At 44.1% G+C, this 27,489-nt stretch overlaps 1 protein-coding gene across 1 annotated transcript in view; it reads left to right on the top strand.

The window, feature by feature from the left end:
• LOC146178777 (lysosomal alpha-mannosidase-like) overlaps positions 1-19,929 on the top strand; it is a 48,063-nt gene extending 28,134 nt beyond the window's left edge. Inside the window, exons 12-16 of the mRNA XM_084580030.1 lie at positions 4,582-4,654; positions 8,470-8,556; positions 10,891-11,109; positions 13,780-13,911; positions 19,635-19,929. Coding sequence (XP_084436156.1) covers positions 4,582-4,654; positions 8,470-8,556; positions 10,891-11,109; positions 13,780-13,911; positions 19,635-19,910 — 787 coding nt within the window. The 3' untranslated portion in view covers positions 19,911-19,929. The remainder of the gene's footprint in view (positions 1-4,581; positions 4,655-8,469; positions 8,557-10,890; positions 11,110-13,779; positions 13,912-19,634) is intronic.
• The last annotated feature ends 7,560 nt before the right edge of the window (positions 19,930-27,489 follow it).

Below are 27,489 nucleotides of genomic sequence, written 5' to 3'. Positions count from 1 at the left end.
AGGACACGAGGTACTTCGCCAAACCATTTTAAACGTCTTTTAGATGCTGGGTGTAAAGGCTAAAGAAGCAAAAACATTTTATGGGGTCAATACAGGACGCAAGCTGTGCAAATGCTGCACATGCACTTTTCATGAAAATATTTACACTCTTGTACCAGCACATATCTATGTAGGAACTGAATGCCCTTATGTTATCCTGCTCACTTTGCATAGAGGAAATATAAACGCTGAATGTTTGCTTCACCCAATTTATCTCGCAATGGTTAATGCGAAAACCTTACTTGCCTCATGAAATGCATGGACAGTAAGTGTGAACAGAGAGTGAGAGCATGGAGACATATACCATGATCTCGTATCACTATTCTCACAAATGTTGGTTAACCAGCGTTCAAAGCACATCTGATATCATGTCGTTTTGCATTTAGCATCGATGTGCTAATTGAGGCTAGTATGTCATAATGATTTGAAAGAACATTGTATATACCTGCAATTGTGTGCCTTTAATTGTGCGTGTAGGTGTAAACTGAGAACTCAGCATTTTCTTTCACCAAATTCCAAGCCAACTAAAGACGTTTAACACCTTGTCATATTCTCTGGTAGTCTTTCAATGAAAAGCTGCCAAGACGATCAATGCCAAACGCGGCCAAACATGGCTTCTGCGGATCATAATTGGTTAAAACAGAGCTAAACCCTGATTTTTTTTAATACCTTGCTGCTGGTTTTCATACTCTGGAAAACTATTAAAACGCAACGTTTCACAATATCTACAGGGCCCTGCAGGGAACGCCTGAGATGAATTTCGATGGGTTGGTCAAGATATTTCGTTAGTTTTTTTTTTCCCCGGATAAAAGGCATTTTTATTGGGAGACGAGGTCCCTGGCATCATACGTCGTAATGCGAAGGAGGTTAAATATTCATGCCAGGGGTGACGCGTTTTTTATTGTTGCAAGGTTTGACGTCATACCGGAACAAAGCAATATTTGAAAAAGAAAAATTGTTTGCGAATATTCAAATTGCTTAATTATTCGAACATTGGTATTAGACTGGACTTCTTTGTATGGCGGAGCGGTTGCACTCATCGTACACCATGTAGACGCATGCGTGCAACAGAGATAAGTCGAGCAATTGGGTTCCCGCTGGGCGATTTCAGGTACAAGTATGCGCGCAAGCTGTTACATTCAACTCTCTTAGTGGTTATTAATGCTGTCTTATTATTTATGGTATTGATACATGTGGCTTCAAGTTTGAATGCTACGCATTCCTTTTGTTGGCAGCGAATATTCCACAAGATGCGCCTTGCGCAAGGAGTAAAACGTGATCCCAGCGTCCAGCTACATAAGTCCTGCCAGAATGATCCATTGCTGCATAATGTGTTCCATAAGAGCTGTCGCTGCAAAATTAACAGCGGGTGTGCCATGTCGCTTAATGTAATAAAACTCGAAAGATTGCGCTGTCGCCTCTCAACACTGGTGGTACTGAAACATATTTTCCTTGCTCTACGAACAATGGTGCCACCAGAGCGAAGAAGGCCTTATAGAATTTTTTTAGTTTAAATTGAAATATTTACTAGCCCTATTACGTGAAAATCTGTCTGTCGTCGTTGTGATACTTGATTTTACCCGAAAAAGATGGGACCTTTATCCTGACGGCCGGCACAGCAGGTGTAGGGGGTGCTATAATAGGTGTAATAAGGGAGCAATTACTCGTTGACATCTACCCGAGAGCTGCCAAATTGCTACAAAGGAAATCTGTACTGCGTTCTCTGAAACTGCTGCGCTGGGGTAGATGTCAATGAGTACTAATTGCTCCCTTATTACAAATCTACATCACCTTGGGAAGTTCTTATAAGCAATCGACTGACTAGGATCGGTGTCGTACACTTTAGCAGCAGGGAATGTGAGCGCAGCGGAGTGATTGATGACGACAGGTTTAGCACACTGAGGCTGGACGGCATCTTCACACAGATCGCAAGCACAAAAATAAGGGGCGGGTGATGTTGAGGCATGATTATAGTCATAGGCGACCACAAATAGTAATGCTGGTGCGTTCTCACCCGTACAAGGTCCTAATTTTCTCTACCCAATTTTTTGTTTTCTGTTTGATTTGGTGTTTTGACAACCACGCACTGTGAATAAAACTAGTGCTATCCAATGCAGCGAATGTGATGACTAATCTAATAACCAGCCAAACATGATATACTCTGACGGGGACAACGCTCCAGCTCAACCCAACGCGCTTTTGAAATGAGGAGACCCTCCTCTTTTTCTCTACCACTGAATAAAATGTCCATGCTCATCATCTACAAAATTGCGACAAAATACCATTTGGTGTTCTCTTTCAACCAAAGTCCTAGTTCCGACCAAGGCAATGATTTTCATTGGGAGTGGGACATTGAGGCAAGTCAATATAGCCTCGGTCCCGTCATTTTTTTCCATCGCTTAATTAGAGCCTTTCTGGCGCGGGAAGCCACGCGTCATCTATTCCCTCTTGTCACACTCTCTCGACGCGCGATTTCTTGCGCTCGTAAAATACATCTGGTTATATGTCAGGGTACATCTGGATATAGTAATGTTATCTAACCGGTAAGAATTATAATATGTGCATTATGGTAGTCGTGGCATATCACGCATAATAATAATTGGTGATTTTTGGCGCCGGGGCCGTGGTACCATATGGGAAACATTGGCGGTTTGAATGATATGATCAATCATTACTTTACATTATTTGTGATTAGATGGATGAGTGAGTAACGATCGAAGTAATTATTGCTTGACGATAATATTACGTGATAATAAATTCGTAATATTTGCAATATTAGAGAAGTAATGACATTGTGTGTTACTAACTAACTGGTTTAGGCTTGTAACGTTCATTGTACAGAGCTTATAATGAAGTTGTTATGCTGGAACATTACCCAAAAGTATAGTTAGTAGGTGCCTTTTAAATTTCTTCTGCAGTGTAAAGCACCCTCTACAGCTTTCTCAGAGTAGTTTTTGCTTTTTCAAGAGCCACAACATAGCGCTTTGCGCGCCTACAAGCTGGTGAGCAAGTGTCTTAGTGCATCGTTACTTCATCGTTCTTCCTTTTAGCGCATACATCAATAGTTGTCAGCGTAGCGGCCCTACTTTCAGCAAGTAAGGCTTGAAAAATTGAGTTGAACATTAACAAATGAGAACTAAGGTCTGATGAGTTTGAAACTGTCAACTCGTCACGGATACCGCAGCTTCTCGTTCTTGTACAACTATATTTCTCTATTGTTGATGCAAGTGGAGATAAAAATAACGTAGAAAAAGATTACTCTCTTAATGTTTCACACACTATGATTGCTGTAAGCGGCTGCTCAAAATATTTATATTTTATAGCAAATATTTTAGACTAAATTTTAGCGAAGTGTGCATATCGACTAATCCGTTCATCAGATAAAACATCAGACTTCGCTATTTAATCATGACATAGTTTAGCCAGAAACGCTAACAATTTCAAGCTTCAAAATATGTACATTGAAGTGAAAAGCTAACTGTAACTGAAAGCTTGTGAAAAAAAAATGAAACACCCGTGTCTTGTGTAATGAAAAGTAGATAGCAGCATGAATTGGCTATGGGAATAGCATGTTATCTCCATAGGGAGCATTCTGCTGTCAGTATTACTCACAAAGCGATCGCTTACCGCCAAGACGTTTCCTATACATCTCCTTTCGACACGATTTATTGCTTTGCTTAAGCATCGGCGACAGTGACGGTAATGAAATGTAGAACAATGCTGCAGCGTATGTCACTATATAGATATTTGGTCACTTTGTGACGCTATAATTGAGGCTTCGGATATTTTTACCACCTGGAGTTCTTTAACGTGCACTGGGATCGAACAATCGGGTACCTTGCTTTTCGCATTTGCCGAAGAGCGGCTTCCGCAGCAAGGATTCTGTCCCGCGCTCTTGGGTACAGTAGACGAACGCCCTGCCCTAGCCACTGTGCCACCGCGGAGGGTGGTTGCCACGAAGATAAGTTGGCATGACAAGAAGGCAGGCGAAGCAGAGAGTTCGTTTGCGCCCCTAGCTTGTATACAAAACCAGCTAAAGAGAAAAACGCCATCAGCTGACGCCAGAACACAGCTACGGGCTTCATTCCTAATGCCCGAACGCGCTTCCAAAGGCTGCCGCCTTGACCGCCGGCATTGGGAGATGTTCTGCGCTAGTGTGTGGCTTCGGGGCGCCATGTTTGAAGAGAAAGCGGGAGCATTTGAGAGAAAAAACTGATCTGGTTAAATGCCGGTAGGATCCCGGATGTTCATGTCTCGGCGCCCAGATTGCAGGAAATCAGTGCATGGATTAAAGACAATCGGTGCCCATATATTCGTTCTCGGTGTAGGCTCGACGCCTCCTTCAGGTGGCCGACAACGGGAGAATTTCATGTTTATAATTATTGCACTTCAATTATTTCAGGTTATGCCAGATCTTGCAAGCTGTCGAAGACACTTGTTTTTGTGCCTTATTAAGGCTAGAAGAGCTGTCTCAGAGGCCAGCAATGCAATATATATTTCACCCGCAACCTTCGCACGCATTCACCATTTCCTTTGGTGCAGGGTGAAAGTGAAAGAGAACGAGTGGCCCATCTCATCCCACTACTATCCTGTGACCTCCTGGATTTATATTGAGGTAGGTGCAACTGTTGTGACGTCTTGGTTCTGGCATACTACGGCGAGCACGATTAAAATAATAAAGATTGACCTGTGAGTGTAAGTTTTTGTTCGGCTGCCTCTTTTTAGCGAGAAAACTCACAAAGTAGACGTTCCATTAAGTGAGCTGCCGTGAGTGAGGGCACGTGGCAGAAGCGAGCTAGGTCTTTTTTTTTTTGTAAAAAAAACTAACTCACTTAAGTACTGACGACCATTATCAGGTAAATAAATAGGACGAATGTATTGAATTTATAAACACTGACCAGGGAAAGCCACTACGCGCATTTTGCATTGATGTCAAAGGCCTATATTATTCCATGCATCATGACACGGTGTTGAAGTGAATTAGTGAAGCAATTGACGACTACGGAGCGGTTGCCTTTCAACATGCTTGTGGCATTTCTGCAGAAAGCTTTTTAGATCTGCTGCTAGTATAGTATCTTTAGACAACCTATGCAGAATGGCGAGGCATTGTTTTTGTTCAAAAGAAAGGGATCTGCATAAAATCTTGCATCGCTTCATCGCTGAGTGACATCGTTCTTGCAAAGCTTGACATGGCACTCAAACAATGTCTCATGAGCTGTCCAGTCACAGGAGTGTCCCAATATGTAGACGATTACCTTATTTTACTAGATTGTGATCCGAGTAGTTTCACTGTGGAAGTGAATGACCTGTGCGCAATTTGCTCTCATGTGCCTTCGACGCATGAAATTACACATTAAGTGGCTGCTAACGGCTACGTTAAGTTTTTGGATCTGACCCTATATTTTAGTGCTTGTCATATATACTGGAAATTTGAACCTAGGATTAAAATGCCGGTACTTCCGTACAGCTCAGCCCATTCAAAAATCGTGAAAAGGGGCATTTTGGCGTCATGCTTTAAAAATGCCATGAAAAAATCTTGTCCACACAAAATTCGATCCCTATAGTTTCCTAATCAAGTTGAAAGACTAACAGATGCAAAATACCTCATTCATATTCTAGCGTCAGTAGCAGAAGGGATTCTGAAAACTCTGAAGGTGGGCAATGCTGTAACTCCTTCCAAGCAAAGAAATCTGGTAGTAATACCCTATGTCCATGTTTTGCCCACAATTTGAAAAGAATATGCAAAAACGTTGGAGTGGATGTTGCTTTTTCGGCACCTGTGAGATTATGTGGCTTGTGTGCAATGGTAAACGGCCCATTGGAAAGCTTGGAATCTGGTCATAAGCACAAGAAAAATCACAAGAAGTGTGTGCCTAACGTGGTTTATTCAGTCCCGTTGTCATGGGGTGAATCATACATCAACCAGACTGGCCGTTGTCTAAATGAAAAACTTAAGGAGCATGGAAACAACGCTAAGAACGCTGCCGCAACATAAGCAATCACTGTCGTGATTGTTCATACTTTCCAGTGTTCAAAAGCAGCCAAGGGTTTACCAAACACAGGGATAAACTTACAAGAAAAATAATCGAGGCATCCGAATCATGAAGCTGGGAGCAAATGTGCAGCACCCCTTCCGTTGCCATCTCCTTGGAGGAGCACAACTATCTGCATTCACATAATCGATGTACGCGCGATACAGCTGCATGCGCATATAGGGAGTGGGTTTGAATCACTTTAAACGTTTCCGCTCCTCCCTGTTTATTTTGTTTTTTCTAAGGTACTAGAGTAGATAAGCCGAAAGCATCCGGAATAAATATTTGTTGTCAGTTTAGCGCTGCGTTTGTTCTGTTATTCCCCCTTGACCTCGTACAGCTGCGCTATTTCACTGGATAAATACGTCTGACCAACTGGTCCACCAGTTCATGTCACCTCACGTAGCTGATATGAAAGAAGCTCCCAACTCAGGTAGCTCATTGAGATGAGAATAGAACCCACCGTAATATTTATGTACCAAATCTCACACAGTGAAAATCGGCGACGCATATATATTAATGATGTCATCCAAATTGTTTCTAACACTCCTGTTAAGCTGTTGTTCAATATTCAACTGTGTACAGTATCAATGACCAGGTTTTACTAAATCATGTATTTTTCACCTTTTATGTGTCGAGCAGAACTTGGCAAATGGAAATGACCTTTACAATGACCTTCACAAATACAAAGATGCCCTTACAATTCAATTACAAAATTCGAAGCCCGCAGTAGAAAGCGCCGACGAATTTATGTACCTTGGTGTAGTATTTTCTTCAAACCTGAAACGCACTGTTCATATTGACAATACATGCGCAAAATCACGCCAGAATATAGGCTGATTAGACGAAAATTAAGAGACGCTTCTAAAGAATACAAACCAACAGCTTATAGATTCCACGTCAGGCTCTTGCTTGAATAACCGTAAGTCACCTCATTTTTGCATGAGAAAGATAAACTTGAGTTGGTGCAGGAAAAAAAATATCAGGTTCATTTTTAATTGGTATCATCACCGATTTTCTCCTTCAAAGCATTACAAGGTGTTATTGCGGAAATCCACCGAACATCAACGAAACTGGGACCGGCTTATTACATTACTCAGAATTGTGCACAAGTCTGTTCCTTTAACTATACCCATTTCATTCACTAGTTGTTCAGCAAGTTGCGATATCAGTGGACGTTAAGGAACCTCAGGTGGCCGAAATTTCCGGAGTCCTCCACTACGGCATCTCTCACAGCCTTAGTCGCTTTGGGACGTTAGACCACACAAACTAACCAACCAGTTGTTCAGCAAGTACCACCCGTCGGATCAATCCTGTGAGCATTATATCATTCAGGGCATTCCTTGATTGTCTTAAATTTTCTTTTATTGCGAAAGCAATACTACTCTAGGTTTCGAGCCTTCAGCGTAGCGCGGCCGGTAGCCATGTCTTACCGACGTGACGCTGTGACGTCACACCCCACGTGACACTAGGGTGAGAGCTGGGCTACCAATTCAAGCGGTCAGCAGGAGCTGCCAACTTGGGTCTCGTTTCACATGGGACGTTTATGTCAGAATCAGCCTGCTAGGACTCTGGCATTCACGTTACCCGTATAGGCCACTAAGGCACGTTCATACGGGTTTGTTAAAACGGGGCTTTATATGTAGGCTAAGTAAGAGGAAAAAGAGAAGAAGAAGAACGCTCGGTCACCCACAGCTAATATTTGGTTCTGCAGCGTTGAACACTTTTAATTATTTTTCTGCACACAGTGGAAATGTAGAAAAAACATTATGGATCGCAACGACAGCTGCCGCCTCAGCAATTTGTTCAATAAGTGCCTATTATTGTATTGTGATTTTTATTTCTGTTTTATGTTACCACTCCTGCAATATATCAAACCTGAGGCAGTATCTGTGAATAAAAACAATTAATAATAATGCCTGAGATGTAGGGGCACAAATTAAGGGACTAGTTAATAAGTGAGAAGCAAACAACACGCAAGCTGACGAGGATCCGCAACGCTACTTTCAGTTGCAAGCCGCTAACGCTGGCTTTCTATCCTCTAAAGGTAGCGCTCAAATCACTAAAGGTTCTGCGTCACTAGTGAAACTTTTTTTCACTCCCGCGTTTCACAAAGGAACTGTGACTTTAAAAGTATGTAAAATTAAACTGTGCTAGTTGCCTTTCAGCAGCTCCAAATTGCTTGCATTTTTCTTTCATCCATTTAAACCAACGAAAACCACTGCCACTGCTCTGTCGGGCACTGGGCGATGACTTTTTAAAGCGCAAACCGCGAATTGTAAGCGCAGAGCAAAGGAATCTTGCAATCGTTAACGATTTACCTTTCTAGTATACATGCTGCAATGCAAACGCGTTACCCGCTAAGAGTACTAAAACTGCGTGTTCGTTTCGTCCGCAGGACAAAGACAAGGATTTGCAGATGCTGGTGCTCCCAGACCGGGCCCAGGGTGGAACAAGTCTGCGCCAGGGAGACATCGAGCTTATGGTAATTCTTGGGCTTACCGCAATCGCTAAACAGCAGCACTAATGCGTTACGGTGACAAAGCAAAATAAAAGCCGATATCGTTACGGCAGAGTAGAATCCCATTCTCGAAATATCACGGTTCACGTAGTTTACTAAGTAGAAAAAATACAGTCCACTATATGTCGTGGCTGTTGCTATATTTGTAAAAGATCAACATGCAACAGTTTTCACAGCGCTGGTTCGATATTGCTATCGACAGAATATGCAATAAAGGCAGTTAGTGGAGATAACGAGCGATTTGAATCCACGATTAAATGAGCTATTCCCACGGAGCCTGGATCTTTATCTAAATTATGTAGCTTTCTTAAGGAACAACTCCCTGCACTTCAAAATCTAACACAAGAAGATGCGACAATACATATTCCCGAAGCGATAAAATATACTAAATTATATAAGGTCCAGAGAATAAGTGCAAAAACTGTTTCTGATAAGTAATTTGCTGACCGGGAATTCTGTAGCTGAACGGGAAGGAGAGGCATCTGAGAAAATGGAAACATTCAACAAAAACGGCCTTTACCAGGCTGCCAACAAACACTCGCAAACCCACTGAGTGGGCAAAACTGAATTTTATTGCAATGGGCAACGCAGCCCTAACTCCCTACGAGTTGAGCCTTTTTATTGATATATTCCAATATGGTCGATCCCTTGCAGCATTTTGCTGTGAAAGTTTCTTTTATACGTTCCTATGGGTAGCATGAAAAAAAAAACGAACAGCAAAGGGAGTTAACTTCACTTGTTCGCAAAAACTCACTGGACCTACAGGGCGGATGAATATATGTCGTAACCCTTGAGGCAGGCATGCTTTTAGAGCGCAGCTCTTTGGCGCCCATTCCCGAGTTTCGCGGCGGCGTCGGCGTCGTCGGCCTCGTAACCAATTCCACCCCCCTTTCAGCCCCCTAGTTCGAGCCAGAGCTTCGGCAACCGCAGCCTTCCAGGAAGGGGGGGGGGGTACACTCAGCGGCGAACGATGCGGGCAGGAGCGCACGCAGCAACCAGAGAACACGAGGAAAGTAGGGAGGTGGGGTCGCCGGAGGCAGCGCTAGCAGCGACTGACTTGGGCCGCTGACACCGCTAGCGAATTAAAACAACGTGCTGCGCGCAGAACACTGTCGCCGCCATGAAGAAAAAGGAGGAGCCCCTCCCCCCCCCTCTTCCTGAGTTTCGGCGATGGTGCTCTCCGGTTGCCGAAACGCCGGCTCGCTAAGCGGGTCACGGTGCGTGCATCCCGTTCTCACTGGCTTCACTCGCTAGCGGCGTCAGCGGCATCGTCAGTCGCTGCTATCTTTTCGTCGTGCAACGTTCCTACGGGCCCACGCGCTGCTTCCCGCAACCTCCCGATAATTCATTTACTCTCTTCATTTCTCCGACCACAACGCTTCTTTCATGACAGCCAAGACCTGTTAGTGGAGTGTTTCTTGAAGGAATACATGTGAAAAATTAAAAAAAGTTGTCTGTAATTGTACATACGTGTCTTGCTCGAAATCTTTGCCTCAATTTATCGAAACTGTTAAACCACTGATGAGCTGCGCTCAAGTTTCGCATTAGGAAGTAACGTAATCGTGTGCAATTTCTTGGTCAGTAAAGTACCAATATCAGTCATAAAACTTAAAAAAAAACAGCCTTCCCTCATTATCTTAATGAAGTTGTGGTTGTAATGTCGAAAAAAGCATTGAGTATTAACTAATGATTGAGAACCCGTTGACATATCTTTAGGAGAAAAAAAACAAGATACATTGATGAGTAATTAAATCCTGAGTAGATAACTAAAACATCCCCTCTCCTTCCATAAGTAATTGGCAATTTGCATGCATATATAGTAGCTCTACGCTGACATTATTAAACCCATCACAGTCAATCTTCCAGAATATAAAAAGGGCATACATCAAGCAATAACAAACTAAACTCTGGTTTTCTGGTTTCGTTTATGGTTTTGTTTTGTTATTTTTGTTTCTTTCCTGTAACTCAGCCTTTTCTTTTTTCCCATCTTCTATTTTACATTGATTTAAGCCCGTTGTGCGTTTGGCGGCGCGGCATGGGCAACGTTATCTTTTTCAATCGCACACGTTATATTCAGTTATCACGGTGTCACGGAACACACGATAAAGACAGCTCTTGCGGTGAGCACTCCATGTTCTTGGCAACAAGTGCCTCGCAAAATAAGTGCGCGGATTTAAGGAGACAACGATTCCATGTCATTACATTCTTCCCTGTAGCCACTGTGAGGATCTGTTGTTTGCTATGCTCTCACTTCCTATTCTCCTGTTTTATGCAACACCGCGGGGACGAACTGTCCAGCTCCACCGATACCACTCCACCAACGATGAGCTGGGCAACCCCGAGAGCATCGAGGAAACGAGCCCCGACGGACAGGGACTGGTGGCCCGAGGAAAGCACCTGCTTTTTCTAGGTACCCCAACGGAAGCACGTGAGCTGCTGCGTCTACAGGCGTTGCAGCTTGTTTACAGACCGGTTCTGGTGTTCGCTCCCGCCGGATGGCAACCCAAGCAGGACAAGGTGAGCATTACTATCATGCAGGTGAGTGAAGCTAACGTCAGACAAGTGTGACGCTGCTGAGTGACAAGGAGATAAATGTCTCTATGACATTGCGGCTCAGTCATTACGGGCATGACGCCACTTCGTTGATAGAGTTATAGCAATGCACGATGCGTAACCGGGACCCACTACATTACGCCGCGAGTTCTCAAGCACTGATGGGTCCAGACCTGGCAGTCCTGCCTGCCGCAGCACAAGATAAGGCGCCAAATCGCGCTGTCAAGGCAAAGTGGGCATGTGCGGCGGAACACGCGATGACAGTTCACGGCAAAGGATCGCGGATCGCTCTAAGCTGTAACTTTCTGCCGGCTCTCGTTAGAGATAACCTTGCGCGTATATACACTTTTCTCCTTGTTTATTCACTACTCCCTTAATTGAGTCGGTATTATATCACGCATACTCGTTAGAAAACAGTCGTAAGGTACCCCATTGTGGAAAAGGACACAAAACTGCGTTTTTACCCAGCCGTAAAAAGAAGTCTTCGTGGCTCAAGAATAAAGTGCCTGAATCGGGGTCCAAGCATCCCAGAGTGACCTATTCCCATCTCATCCTGTCATCTTAAAGGCGCTCTTCAAGTTTATAGCTCCGGCGAACTCGGCCATATGATCATGTTTCTTGATCTCAAACAAGCGAGCGATCAATGGATGTTTCCTTCTGCCAGGTGCCAACTGCCATCGTAGGGGTATGCTCGTGAATGTTCGCTTACACGTTGATTAGGGATTTTCTGGCGGGCCTCAATGCTGTCGTTTTAGTTTAGTGAGAGCCTTTCAACCTCGTTTTCCAGTAAAAACGGTGTCGTTGTTGACGTTGGTGGTGCGAGTGGAACATCGCAGGAGCATGGCGGTGACAAGCTGTAGCTAGTTGTCAGCTGACGTGGCCTGGCACTAATTAGTGGAAGCGTTGTACAAGGACACGCGACCACGTGACATCGCCGACTTGTCGAGAGCTGCTAACTCGGGTTTCTCGAATATACGGGTGGATGAGAGGAATCGATCCATTCATGACCCTTGCATTGCCAGTCAGGCGTGTTATCCTTAGGACACGCCGGCACGTTCGCACAGCTTGGATAAGCGGGGCTTTATGCCTATGTTGGCTGGTCTTTTAAATTATGTAACAGCTTACCACTTTTTGTTTAAGAGTATCTTCGAGATAATAGAGGCACATATTAATGGATTGGGAATTACCGGAGCACCAAAGTGGGCGTACGAGAATTAGCATGCGCAGGGCGAGCTGCAGATAGATAAGCGCGGTCACGTCACAATTAGAGGCTGAGCCTACGTGGAAAGCCTACTAAGTGCGACAAATAATTTTTATATTGATCACCGGAAAGTGAATCTATACCACGCTTCCCTCAGGCATGCAAAAGAACAAGGTATAATGAAAGAAATGCTAAATATATGCTCTTTCTGGGTTATTTAGGTGCGTTCTATATTGATGCCCTACTTTTGTTGATAACGAAAAGCAGAACTATGCCCACTGTCGTTATTATTTTAGAAAATCATCCTGCACCTTACGATCACTATTACATGCTCCCTAAAATTGAATAGTTTTGCAACTGTGATGGGAGTGTCATGGCATGCATGAGTGACATATCCCCAAGAGAGATTGGTGCAACATTCGGCAAGCTGCAGAAGCATTTACCTGAAGTTGGTGGCATATGAATAGCATTATTCTCATTAATATCTTCGTTGGCAAAAATAATTATTTGCAAGGGAACTTCTTAATGAGTCACGCCAAGAGGACATCAGGTGCCGATTTTATGGAGACCCAGCTACACTTCCAGCACTCTAGTCGCGCAGAAATCCACCAGCCAAAATGGCGCTTTAGTAACACTGAAAAGGAAGCTGTCAGATTCAGGGTCAGGATCAGGGTCTCTCATGCCGCTGTTAAATGTTCACATTACGTCTACTCTAAGCCTGCATAGCTTGGTGACATTTCCCCACGTGACAGTTTGCGAAGAGTTCTCTTGTGTCTTTGCCGTCACAGTTTCTTTGGCTATCTTCAACATGTTAAGGCATACTAAAGCGCCCAGTCGTACTTCACAAAGCATATATCAACCGAATTCATTTAGCGCCATGTTTCTCTAATTGTTATATGTAAATTGGGTTATAGGAAAGAAAGGGAGCAAGAAACAGAGAGAGAAGTGACGCACTGGATGGCTGGGGAACTTGGACTGCCTGGGGATCTTTAACAAGCGCTGGCATTCCAGAGACACTGATGCCTTGGCATTTACCCGCCATCAAACCGTGGTCGCCGCAGTTCGGTTCGAGCCTGGGTACTCTGACCGGCTCACATGTTACGGCATTTCTGTAATTATCTGGCGTGTCTTTTCAGTGCTGTGAACTATATTCGCAGATATGTGTTACTCCGTGCCTGCTTCGCTTTCTACGGTATATTAAAGTCCTAGAGAAGAGTGGATTGCTCAGAATGTTTGACCTGGACTTGTGAAATTGACGAGGCTCTTAGCTTGAAGTAAGAGAAACCTAAATTGTTAGTTTATTAATAGCGTTGTAAAATCAAGTCTAAGTGAATTTCGGTACTGACTTGACATGGACGCACGCTATCGAAAGAGTCACTAGACAACACCTTTCCTCAAGTATTGATGGAGTGGTTACATTGCACGTGTTTCAGTTCTCGGCACTTCAGTCGTCTCTACCTCACACCGTGCACGTGCTGACTCTTGAGAGCCTGTCGCCAAGTCAAGTGCTGCTTCGGCTCGAGCATCTAGGGATCGCTGATACTCCCGTTGATGTTAACATCACAGTAAGTAATTTAAGCAATTTACTCACTGGTTTCCAAGTACGTCAGTGGGATCTGTAATAAGCTAGGAAGGTGGACTCCATTATACGGCAAAAACCTTTTTGTCGACAGGTTGTTGCTCTGCGCGACGCACATATGTTTAACGGGAAGAGCATCGAGAACAACTCTATTCTTGCTCTAAAGTATGTTTTTAGCAAAACAATTTGTGGCTCCTGATGGCCACGCTGGTGTTCGTTTTGCCCCAAGACGCATAAATTCCCTTGAGAAAAACCTATCAAAAAGCAATGAGATATCAATAAACTTATACATTGTCTCTCATAATAAACTGGTAGAACTATCATATCATCTTATACAAATCTCATTCGACGTACGAAAAGTATATGAGATTGTATGATACATGTATGCGTTTGGTATGACAAAATTTGTTAGAATATTGTGACTCATCTTTTTCCCCCAGTGTTGCTACAAACTCATATTACGTTTCCCTAAAAGTTGACTAAAACCGATGGATTCAAGTTCTAGGGCTCCGCCGTCTCCTTTTCGAGATTAATGCCGGTATAGTCTACCTGCAGTGATTCACGACTAAAATATCTGTTGATGCACTGGATTTACCTGTGAATCGACTGGTGACGGCGGCGTATTTCAGTTACAGACCTGTCGTTAGCTAGAAATGCGCCGCTGTCAATAAAAGTGAGATTGATCATCTTATGATGTGGTGCCCCGACCATCGAAGTCAACTCCTATAACACGCATCGCCCCTATAGCTAGCATCATCTATTATTACTTCATCTTTTATTGGCATCTTCCTGCATTGCCTCCATTCCAAAGTAAACAAAAGAAGCACCCCGCCGATTACCTTGTCCGCATTTCTCCTTCCCCACGCCCCCCGCTCCCCCTATCTCTATATTATTTTGTCTTTATTGCAGCTTGAGAGTGACGTCTTTCAGGAATTCATCATCATCATCAGCCTGATTATACCCACTGCAGGGCGAAGGCCTCTCCCATATTTCTCCACTTAACCCGGTTCTGTGCTAGCTGCATCCACTTGACCCCTGCGAACTTCTTAATCTCATCCGCCCACCTAACTTTCTGCCTCCCCCTGCTACGCTTTCCTTCCCTTGGAATCCAGTTTGTTACCCTCAGCGACCATCGGTTATCCTCTCTTCGCACTACATGTCCTGCCCATGTCCATTTCTTCTTCTTAATTTCCACTAGAATGTCATTAACTTGAGTTATTTCTCTGACCCACTCTGCACGCTTTCTATCTCTTAATGTTACCCCTACCATTTTTCGTTCCATAGCCCTCTGGGTTGTCCTCAACTTAAGTAGAACTCTCTTGGTTAGCCTCCACGTTTCAGCCCCATAGGTGAGTACAGGCAAGATGCAACTGTTGTACACTTTCCTCTTGAGCGATACCGGTAAGCTGCTAGTCATAATCTGCGAGTGCTTGCCAAATGCGCTCCATCCCAATCTTATTCTTCTTGATATTTCCTTTTCATGGTCTGGATCTGCGGTTACTACCTGTCCTAAGTAGACATATTCGCCTACTATTTCCAGTATTTCGCTACCTAATGTAAACTGCTGTTCCTTCCCGAGGCTGTTGAACATTACCTTAGTCTTCTGCATATTGATTTTCAAGCCTACCATTCTACTTTTTCTGTCTAGGTCATTAATCATTATTTGCAGTTCATCCCCCGAGTTGCTTAGCAAGGCAATGTCATCAGCAAATCGCAGATTACTGAGGTATTCTCCATCTACCCTTATCCCTAACTGCTCCCATTCCAAGTCTCTAAATACTTCCTCTAAACAAGCTGTGAATAGTACTGGGGAGATTGTGTCTCCTTGCCTAACACCTTTCTTTATGGGAATTTTATTGCTTTCTTTATGTAGAACTATGGTTGCTGTGCAGCCACTATATATATCTTCCAGCACTTTCACGTACGGCTCGTCTACCCCCTGATTTCGCAATGCCTGCATCACCGCCGAGGTTTCAACTGAGTCAAATGCTTTTTCGTAATCAATGAATGCTATGTATAAGGGCTGGTTATATTCCGAGCATTTTTCTATCACCTGATTGATGGTATGGATATGATCGATAGTAGAGTACCGTTTCCGAAACCCTGCTTGATCCTTTGCTTGATTGCAGTCTAAGGTTGTCCTGATTCTATTGGCGATTACCTTAGTAAATACCTTATACGTAACAGACAGTAAGCTGATTGGTCTGTAATTTTTAAGGTCCTTAGAGTCCCCTTTCTTGTGAATGAGGATAATGTTTGCATTCTTCCATGCTTCCGGTACCGTCGATGACACCAGGCACTGCGTATACAGGGTGGCCAGTTTTTCTAGCACGATATCCCCCCCGTCCTTCAGCAAATCTGTAGTTATCTGATCCTCTCCAGCTGATTTCCCCCTTTTCATAGTTTCTAGTGCTTTCTTGACCTCGTCCTTCGTCACTGGTGGAACGTCTGACTGTTTTTCCCTACCGCCAATCTCACTACGGTCCTGACTACTTTGGCTACTGTAGAGATCTGTATAGAACTCCTCGGCTACTTTGACTATCTTGTCCATATTAGTGATGACGTTGCCCGCCTTGTCCCTTATCGCATACATCTGGTTTTTGCCTATGCCCAATTTCTTCTTTACCGCTTTAAGGCTTCCCCCGTTCTTTACAGCATGCTCAATTTTCTCCATGTTATACTTCCTTATATCGGCCACCTTGCGCTTATTGATTAGCTTTGATATCTCGGCCAATTCGATCTGGTCTGTTGGATTGGAAGCTTTCATACTCTGCCGTTTCTTAATCAAATCTTTCGTCTCCTTAGACAGCTTACCGGTATCCTCTTTAACTATCCTACCGCCTACTTCTACTGCGCACTCAGTAATGATATCTCTGAAATTATTGTTCATTGCCTCTAGGGTAATGTCGCCATCCTCAGTTAGAGCTGAAAACCTATTCTGTAGCGAGATTCTGAACTCTTCTGCCCTCCCCCTCACCGCTAATTCGTTGATGGGTTTCTTTCTTACTAATCTATTGCGTTCCTTCTTCAGATTTAGGCTAATTCGGGACCTCACCATCCTATGGTCACTACATCGAACTTTCCCGATTACCTCTACATCCTGCACAATGGCGGGGGTTGAACACATTATGAAGTCGATTTCATTTTTAGTCTCTCCGTTAGGACTTTTCCATGTCCATTTCCGGTTCTTCCGTTTGCTGAAGAAGGTATTCATGATTCGTAAGTTATTGCGCTCTGCAAACTCAACTAGTAACTCCCCCCTGCTATTCCTAGAACCAATGCCATAGTCACCTACTGCCTTGTCTCCTGCCTGTTTTTTCCCTACCTTGGCATTGAAGTCGCCCATTAGTACAGTATACTGCGTCTTTACTTTTCGCATTGCCGATTCTACATCTTCATAGAAGCTTTCAACTGCCTGGTCATCATAACTACATGTAGGTGCATAGGCCTGTACAACCTTCAGTTTATACCGCTTATTAAGCCTAATTACGATGCCTGCAACCCTCTCATTAATGCTATAGAATTCATCTATATTACCCGCTATATACTTATTGACAAGAAAACCTACCCCTAGTTGTCGCCTCTCTGGTAAACCTCGATAACACAGTACATGCCCATCCTTCAATACAGTATATGCCTCATTCGGCCTCCTAACCTCACTAAGCCCTATGACATCCCATTTCATGCCCTCTAGTTCCTCTAACAGCACTGCTAAACTAGCTTCACTAGCAAGGGTTCTAGCATTAAACGTTGCCAGGGTCAGTTTCCAATGGCGGCCTGTCCAGCGGAGCCAGGCTTTCTTAGCACCCCCTGCTGCGTCACAGGTCTGACCGCCGCCGTGGTCAGTTGTTCCGCAGCCGCTGGTGACTGAGGGCCGGGGTTTTATGGAGCTTATCATAGGAGGTTGTGGCCAATTACTGCACCAGGGTGGCCAACTCCTGTTCTGGTGAGGGAGTGCGTTGCCGGAGGTGTTCACCGGCATCAGGTCGCACCCCAAGCCTGTATATGCTATTCCATCGACACGCGGATTTTTTTTTTTTTTTTCTTTTTTTGTCATCCGGTGGAGAATTGCGCGGCACCGGGATTTGAACCCCGGTCCTCTTGCATGCGAGGCGGATGTTCTACCGCTACGCCACCGCTGCCGTCTTCAGGAATTAGTGATTGAAGATTACGAGGTCAGCAGGTTGGGAAAATTTTTCCATAACTTTAGAGTGAGCGCCTTTCTGGATGAGTGATACGGTGGTTACGATATTATATGTGTTTAGAAGGCGTTTGGTATGTTGTTGTGGCTGTAGGAAAAAGGGAAACAAAATACACGGGCCTGCTACTGGTTCTGTAGCTGAGCCACCTCCACTGCTTCGTGCGGAGAGGAGAGAAATTGGATAAGAAAGAAAAAGAAGAGGGAGAGAAAGACGCGCACCGCAACAGCCGTCGTCCACCATCTAAGCGGTGGTGAGTGCAATGACGGCCGACAACAGATAAAAATTTTGTGGCAGACTAGCCCTCGCCCCAAATGATGTTGACCCGCTAGTCCCGGCCCCTTAGGGCCAGGAACAGCCACCCTTCACCACATCCTCTCTCCCGCGTTTGGTATGTATCTCTGTCATTATGTCGCTGCGAAAGAAGAGGATAAGTCTTTACATTGCTGTGTTCATGAGCTCAAAACATTTATTATGCAGAGCCTATGAAATAACATGATTACGAGCTTTCTTATGGTTGCTGGTAGAGAACTTTGGTTTTTAGCTAAAAAGAGCACATGCTCAGGCGACCTGAATATTTCTGAATGTGATGGTAATAATGGCGTGAGAATCGCGATAGTGTACGCGTTATCTCGCTGAATAAAATATCTGGAAGTAAAACGATAACCGATTCCCTTAAAGCAGTCTAGAACATTGTTAGCTTTTTTTTTACAGAAAAAATTAACAACTACCGACAGGGCCTTACAGAAAAAAACTTCCGAGAGCACTGTGGAATCTACATTGTAGAAATGGGAAAGCCGGAGCGTTTCAGCTGTTCACGGTGCATGATATTTGCTCTCATTATCATTATCAACTAAATGCACCTACGTTATCACAAACTGCAGCGTCATTATCATTGCTATTGTCATCCTTGCGGTAGGCAAGGCGAATTATGAAGTACGTTTCCCGATCACGGGCGTGTCGCACATGGTTAAAGCTCTCGGCTGGGGATCCGAGGCATGAAGGTTCGATTCCCGGTGGGGACAGGATATTGATTTTTCTGATGACATTCTGAAGATGAACAACAGACACACTGGTCGTCGGGTCTCCACAAATATATTTTGGCAGGACCCGCTGTGCCAGGCGGGAACGGGACAGCGAACCACCGGCATTCAATCCTGCTTCTACGTAGCACTAACGGCGCGTTCTTAACAGGCGTGCTGAGGCTGTCGTCGTCTTCTTCGCTGAGACAACGATTACATATGCCACAACACCATCAGGATCATTTTCAAGTGATACATCAGCGCGCATATCCCAAGCACAAATCCTGCGCAAAACGACTCTCGTGCGCAACTCTCGCTCGCGCATGCATTTCGTTTTATGAGCTTAGAGAGGCTATCGCCTTAATGATCTGTCTGAGCATTGTTCTGAGCTGTGAATCTGGGCAGCTGTTATGCTGCCCAGATTGAAAGCGCGTATATTTTAATCATATATATTTGCTCATTACTAACCAGATGTTAATATCTTACAGCGACTCCTGACGGACCACCGCCTCACAGATATCCAACCAGTGACGCTTGGAGCCAACCAATACCTTCCGGGAGCTACGCGACACCGCTGGCCTGTTCAGAGTTCGAAAAAACAATCTCACCAGCAAGAAGATATGCGCATGGACGCACCTGAGACAACTTCGGATCGATCAACGAATGACACGATAGTGAAGCTCGTTCCTGGACAGATTGCTACCTTCCTGGCGACAAAGGTCCCGACGTCAGGCAGCATTGATTTTGAAACTGCCAATAACTAAATAAACCTGATAAAAGCGCCCTGCAAGACTTCAGGATCATCAATCTAAAATAATAATAATAGTAATAATGTTAATAATAATAATAATAATAATAATAATTATTATTAATAATAATAATATTATTATTATTATTATTATTATTATTATTATTATTATTATTATTATTATTATTATTATTATTATTATTATTATTATTATTATTATTATTATTATTATTATTATTATTATTATTATTATTATTAACATTATTATTATTATAATGTGCGAAACGCTGGTGATCGCGACCGCAGCTTAACAGCAGCTCGACTGGGGCTGTCAGGGGTGTGTATAAAAAGTTTTGGGATGCCGTAGAGCGATCGTACTATGGTATTTAGGGCACACTCCTTCCTGTTCAACCTGGCACTCTTCAAGCTAGCAAACAAACTAAACGCCATAACTAAACTTCATCAACAGAGTGCGCCACATACTGTAAGCCGATGATACTGCTGTATGAATCAATCAAAGTTCAGTCGGAGAAAAACAAGAAGCACTGCAAAGAAGGCTGCCAGGGCAACTCAGGAATATGCAGCGAAAGCAAGACTCGACTGCTCGCCGAGAGAGAGTGAGCTATTTGTCGTTAGGCGATGCAAACCAGAAGGCAGAATACCGCTAACGGTAAAGATGCAAGGTTATAAAGTGAGAGGTGTCCAAGAAATGAAAATTCTGCGATAAGAATACCTCATATAAAGGGTAGCGCAACCACGCTCGAAAATAATAAAAGGATCTATCCAACAGAAAACAAAAAGGATCAGGCGCAGCATCAATAATCAAAAGAGAGTAGAGAAAGAGCACGATCGCTGCCAAATCATTGGTGCGTTCGTTCCAAGCACATTAACATACGCACTCAGCTACCTGACCCTGCTTAAAACGGAAGTCGGGAAGATCGAAATTTGACAAGGTCGATGTCGTCGGAAACCCACAAATTCTTCAGATCCCTTCCCGCGGAAGAAGCCGCCATTGCCGCCACTGTACGCAACTGTAAGCATGTTTGCAACTATATCAAAGGAAGAATCCCCAGCATCTTTCGGGACATACTGGTCAAGCTGGATGCCACAGAACAGGTAAGAGAAATTGATCTAATTTGGGTGCCAGCCGACGCCTGAACCCCAGGCAAAGCAGCAGCCACACATTCACTCAAGTAGTAACCGGCCGAGCAGTTGTCGTTGCCTTAGACCTGGAGAACTTCGGAGAGCCCCTCCCTCATACCATGATTACACCACTTACTACAGATTCGGGAGAACACACCCACAATATCTCACTACTGAGAGCAAAAGGTGGTGCCAAGAAAACCTTAAACCGATGCATTGCCTGGTTCACACTGTGTTTCGAAAACACTTAATCCAGAAATTAGCCCAACCTGTCGCTTCTGCGGTGAAGTGTCAACCTGAAATTGTTACTTTGGGATTTTAGGGCTCGGCTTAATCCCACAGAACTCATGGCTGATTCCTCCGTTGACGCCGGTAATAAAATAAAAGTAAGCGACGATTCCGACCCTCAATTTTAAACCATGGCATGGTCCTTTATAGCCCGGGATGTCATGATTTCGGATGCACTTGCTGTCCACCTTCCCTGCGTCCACCTTTCTACAATAATTTATGCTTCACTTTTTTGCGCTCCTTGTTAAATGGGAAAGGTTGGGTAGGCACCTCAGAGTAAAACATTTTTATTTTTCTTCATCTTCCACGCAAGGTCTTAATTTTCCGTTGAGAAGAAGTGTGGCGTGAGAAGGAAGGGTGGAAGGGGAGGCGTGATTAACATTGCAGTGCTGGTGGTAATAGACAGAAGACTGAAGACTTTTAAGTGATTTGTATGATTCGGTGTGTGAGCCACTAAGCAAGAATATTGTGGCTGGTTTTGGCTGCGCTGATGACCTAAATGCGTTAGCAAAAGTGACGTATGCTTTCAGACACTGAAGACGCCCTCTAATTGGTCTTTATTCGGCATACCACGATACAATATAAAGTATTGAATATACTGGCTTGCACGTGGATAGCTGCCTCCCGGTTGGTATTGCTTGCGATAAAACCAACGGATGGCGGCAGAGGGCATCACTTGTCGGGAGTTTGCTGCCACAGCAGACGAGACGGCTTTCTCGCTTCAGAAGGCGGCAAGCTGTAGGCATTGTGCGCCCGCGTTATGCTATGTTTTTGTGCGTACTGTTTATTGCGATATCAATACTGCGCCAGGTTTCGGCCCATAACGTCGTCCCGGGAAGGGCCACGTTTGACATTGAACAGCCGCGAGGAAGAAGAAGAGGAAGAGAAGGCGGTAGAGGAGGAGGAAGAAGAAGAACGCTCGGTCATCGGTAGCTAATGCTTTCACTCCACATTCGGTTCAGCAGCATTGAACCCTTCTCATTTATATTTGGGCTGGCAGCTTAAGCTCTCGCGTCATACTCTTAAAGGATAGCTTACGTCTCCACAAAAATGTAGCACCTTACACTGATAGGGCCTGATAGCGGAATAATATAGGAGGCAAAATAAGCTTCCGCCGTTGCAATCGCAACTCAACTTGGGTTAAGAGAGCACGTTGTTGGGCTTTTTTTTAGCGCAATTCCCTTTTTTAAGCAACTTGGGTTAGCCAGAGTTAAACCAGAACACATGCTTTGTTACCGAGGTGCAGCGTTTGTTCAGTATTCTGAAGTTTCTACATGCGAGCTAGCCATTTCGTACGTTTAGCAGTTCCTTGGTTACTGGATCGGCTCTTTTGCGCGTTGTGTTCACGAGTTCATTGGGTTGCTCCTATCCATTGTTTTTCCGCATGTTGCCAATCACGAAGCGAGTTCCTGGTTGTAGTTTTCCCTTTTTCCCTTACTGACCTGCGCAAAAAGATGTGAAAGTGACAGCGCTAAAGTGCGTGTTTGCATGTTTACTGCACTATTTGATTCTACGCGGTTTGCAGAATGGGAAGCAAACATCAAAATGCAAAATGCAAAGTATGCAATAAATAAATAAATAAATGGAAGACGGAATGTTGGCAACAACTACTCTGGTTTGCGAGAAACACTTCGGAAGCAACTGTTCTGAGCGCATGTTCAATATCACTGTAAACAGTGTCAAAAATCTGGTGCCATATCTAAGATATCCCCGGATTTCAGGAAGTACCTTGCGCCTAAAGTGCCCTTAATCTAGCCGATGTGCTATTCTGTCGCACTATAGTGCTCTCGTACGTGGACCACTGAAGCAGTTCTGTTAGTTCTGGCACGGGGTGAGAAACCCTGTCGCTGTAGTAATTTGTTTTCTTAGTTGTCAACGTTCGAGGACATGTGATTAAGAGGTTTTCTATACGCCCACTTTGTCAGCACATTCATCACACATTCATTACGAGACATCACGAACAACACGAGGCGCAAAATATGGTTTATTTGCGCCTAACACCGTTTTTTTTGCCATGAAGTAAACATTTGGTTAAAACATACTGTGCACTTCTAAACAGTGGCGTAATTACCTATTGTTTTGAGAATAAAGCAATATTCACGAAAGGCCGAAAGCAATCGCGACTAGGAGCAGACGACCAGCCGGGGACAGCCTGGAGGCAAACCGCACCGCCATTTGTTGTGTCGTGAAGAGATTTGCGCCGAAATATGGTTTCTAACTTATTGCTCGCTTTTCAAGTCACCATGTTTCAGAGCACACATGATCCTTAGCCCAGCCCGATTGCCTGCCACTGGTGCTTCCAGCTTTCATATCGAAATCAGTTTCTTATCGAAATATCACGTGTATGCAATCGTACTTTCCACATTATTCCGCGGTAAAGGAAGTTTAGCTCTGCGGAGGTACTGATCCGCTGTATGGCATACGCGTGGAACAATGCCCTTAATTAGAGGCTGCAATTTCGAGATTATGAAAAGAGATCAGTAGTAAATTCAAGAAAGAAACTGAACTACGCAGTAAAAAAGCTCGATCCGTAATTTGCAAATAGAGAGCCTCTCAGAACATGAGGAAAGAACACAAGATAATTACAATGTAATGAAAAAAAAATACGAACAAATAGACTTGGCGATCTTTTGTTTTATGGAGCCATCGAGCAGTACGCCGAATTACAGGAAAACTTAAATACAATTGTTCGCATGGCAATGCGAACAATGCGAAAATGGTGAAAGACGTTCATGTTTTGAAGCAATAGGAATACCTACGCTGTAAATCAAAGAGCATAGCGCAGGAACGAAAAACGGGGACGACGACAAGACAGGACAAGAGGAAACGTTTAATCATGCTGTGCGCTATTCTCTTTGATTTACGATATCTAATCAAGACGCCCATCTTATTCACTTCTGAGCACCTACGCTGGTGTGATGAGCAACAGATATAAGTAATACAGCAGTATTCACCATCCACCTAGAATTGATAATGCCGATGACGGGATATTAGTGCTCTAGTTCATTGCGAGAGGGGCTTTTCCTTCTTGAAACGATATTTTTCGGCTTCTAGCATAACGGCGATGTCCGCTAGCTTTAGCTATTATCTCTAAGTTCGGCCCTAAATGAGATGATCTGGCGTCTGGAAGAAGCATATAGTTCCTCCTTGATATTATGCGAATTACCTCGGAGATTACCTCGGAAGGAGACTGCAGCCATGAAATTAGGAGACGCCTACTTCTGGGAAAGAGAGCAATGGTTATCCTTGACCGCCTAGTAGAGAGCAGAGACATTAGTCTGCCAACCAAGATCCGTATAACTCGTGCTATGGTCTTTCCAGTTGTGATGTATGGATGCGAGAGTTGGACTGTGAAAAAGGCTGACCGCCGAAGAATTGACGCGTTTGAATTGTGGTGCTGGCGAAGACTCTTCAGAGTTCCTTGGACTGCCAGAAGATCAAATCAGTCGATATTGTCGACCATAAACCCTGACTGCTCATTAGAGGGTCAAATTCTAAAGTTCGGCTCGGCTACTTTGGTCATCTGATGAGAAGAGAGGACTCGCTGGAGAAAGATTTAATGTTGGGAAAGGTCACCAGAGAAAGGGTAGGCAGCGAACGCGATGGTTAGATGGCATCCTCGAGGCACTTCAGATGAAGTTATGTGATGTTAGGAAGATAGTGAGAGACCGGAAAGCATGGCGTGACATGGTCCATAGGGTCACGAAGAGTCGGACACGACTGAACGACTGAACTGCACTATGCGAATTGAAAAGTATTTGTCTGTCCACGAAAGAATACGCCATGAAGCGAGGCCACATCTAAGCAATCAAGTTTTGTTCTTCGCATGCTTCACCAGCACATTGATCGCTAGCGCTGGGTACAGAGATAAAGCGACCACGGATCAGAATTGTTCTTTTTCCTCCGGATGCCATTCACATTTGCGACCAATACTCCGTTACAGGTAAACAATGAATGAGATATCGCGCCGCCTCAGCAATCTCTGGATGGGCGTATTTTGATTGTGTGATATGAAATTTATAAGTATTTCGCTCAAAAATTTGAGACACATTTTGAGGCTCTATAACATTTTTGCTAAACTTTGGGTACAAATTACACAGCGGGTGCCGAAAAAGCTGACAGTGTACCATAGATACCGACGTCATTTCAATAGATGGTGGTTGAATGAAGCTCCCTAGAAGAATATATAAAGCGATGAACCACGGCAGCTATGTCCAAGTCTCTCCTATTGATATATAGAGGGGTTGCTACAGCAACGGAGACGCAGCAAATTAACGATCATCTTACCGCTGACGCCGCAATATTACGCCGGATGGTGGAAAATGTAGCGGTACCCATTGTCTGTGTCATCGAGGCTGCATAAGCAACGTGAGCCCGGCTCCCTGTTGTTTCGGTATATCCACCGGGACTATGCATGCGCCTGTTCAGCTATTATGGCTCGAACATTCTGTCGTCGTCCAGCTGTTGCTCATATCAACGTGTTGGCGATGTCCATATGCGGTCGCTACCAACCAATGTGAACGAAGGGTGAGTGCTTCGTCGTTCATTGCCAGTTCATTGTGTGCTATCAATGACATAATATGCGAGGCAACTTCTTCTCTTCCGGCAGTGCTCATTAAAACAATGATGTCTCCTAGAAAGCATGAAAGCCTCTTCAAAATAGCAGATTTGCATAAGATACTCCTCTACTCTTTTTGGCGAATATTACAGCCAGGACGGGTCCTGAAAAAGATTCAAGTGACAACCCGTAGACTATGGCAGGCGCAAACAAAGTAAATTCGAGGGATACGCAAGAAGCCCTTACTTTGCAGTTGGTTGAGTCCTCTAGGATGATGAGAATGTGAGATGAGGATGATGATGAGAATGTGAGAACCACTGTATAAAAAAAACTGCAGAATATAGTTATAACTTTTATGGGCAACATCATGAGCAACGTTTGCGGTTGCATTAACCAGTGTGCGCACATCTAATCTAAAACGGACCTCACGTTCGAACGCCCCAACGTATCAAATCTGATGAAAACTGTTTTCTGAACGCTGGTTTTCAGAGCGACCTGTGTGTTGCTAGCAAAGGCGAAAAGAATACATGTAAAACAACCACAAAACTATTTCGATATCTCAGTTGATAAAGCAGGTCGTGAGTCACGTTAGCGCCTAACATAAGGGAATTATCTGCACAAGCAGAAAGTCAAGGGTTCGCCACCGTTTGTACGCGTTCTTCTACCTTGTGTACTGAACTGAATAAGTTTCCGCGTTGTGCTGCCAATATCCTAGAAGCCCATAAAAACGGACTTAGTTTGGCCTCTGTTATGACGACTAATTAGGCCGCGTGTTTCGATTGACAATGTTTTACAGACAGCATTTCGCTTTCTGAAAGCACCTCGAGATCCGTACAACATAGTGTAGGATACTTAGGCTGCGCTTTCTGGGCGTCATTTACCCATTTTGCAGAATCCACTTGCGGATCCTCGTTCGTGTATATGCCCAGTTTGCTAGTAGTCTAACAATTAATCCCTTAGTTTATGTGCCTATAATTTGACTACAAGTACTCATAAGCACGCAGTATGAGGCTAGCTTAATATATGAAAGACAATTCGACAAACATACGAAGCCTCACTATAACCAAACCGCAAAAATGCGCCTGCTGCTCTGGAGCCAGCGTCCTAAACGTAATCCAAAGATTATGCAAGGCAGGATTCTAATCTCACCCTTTCATTCCAAAGCCGTAGCCGCAGTTAGTGGCTCCTGTAAAATTAATCATATCATGTAGTGAACTGACGACACATAACCTGACTACTACTCAGCGCGTGGACATGCCACCTTCCACAGCGATATCTCACATGCATGCCCATGATAGGGACATTTTTTAACCTACACCAGCTACACTAGTGTAGGAAATCTCCTATACCTACAATGACTTTTTGCTCCACTGGTGTAGCTGGTACAGATTAAAAACAAATGGCCCTAATGTGTCGCTCGCAACGGCGATGTCGAATGCACCGACGCCGACGCTGTTTGAAAACAGGAAAATAAACGAAACAAAAGTTCATCATGTTTGGGCTCTTACCACTTAACTTTGTCGGGCTCATTCTACTCATAACCGAACAGATTACCTTAAGGAAGCAATCTCAGCAGAAACACTAGAACATTGGCGCACGCATCTGT

This window comes from Amblyomma maculatum, chromosome 9 (genome assembly GCF_055883805.1).
Source record: "Amblyomma maculatum isolate TAMU_Amacu chromosome 9, ASM5588380v1, whole genome shotgun sequence".
Taxonomy (NCBI): Eukaryota; Metazoa; Arthropoda; class Arachnida; order Ixodida; family Ixodidae; genus Amblyomma; species Amblyomma maculatum.
This window is presented reverse-complemented; position numbering and strand designations above follow the sequence as displayed.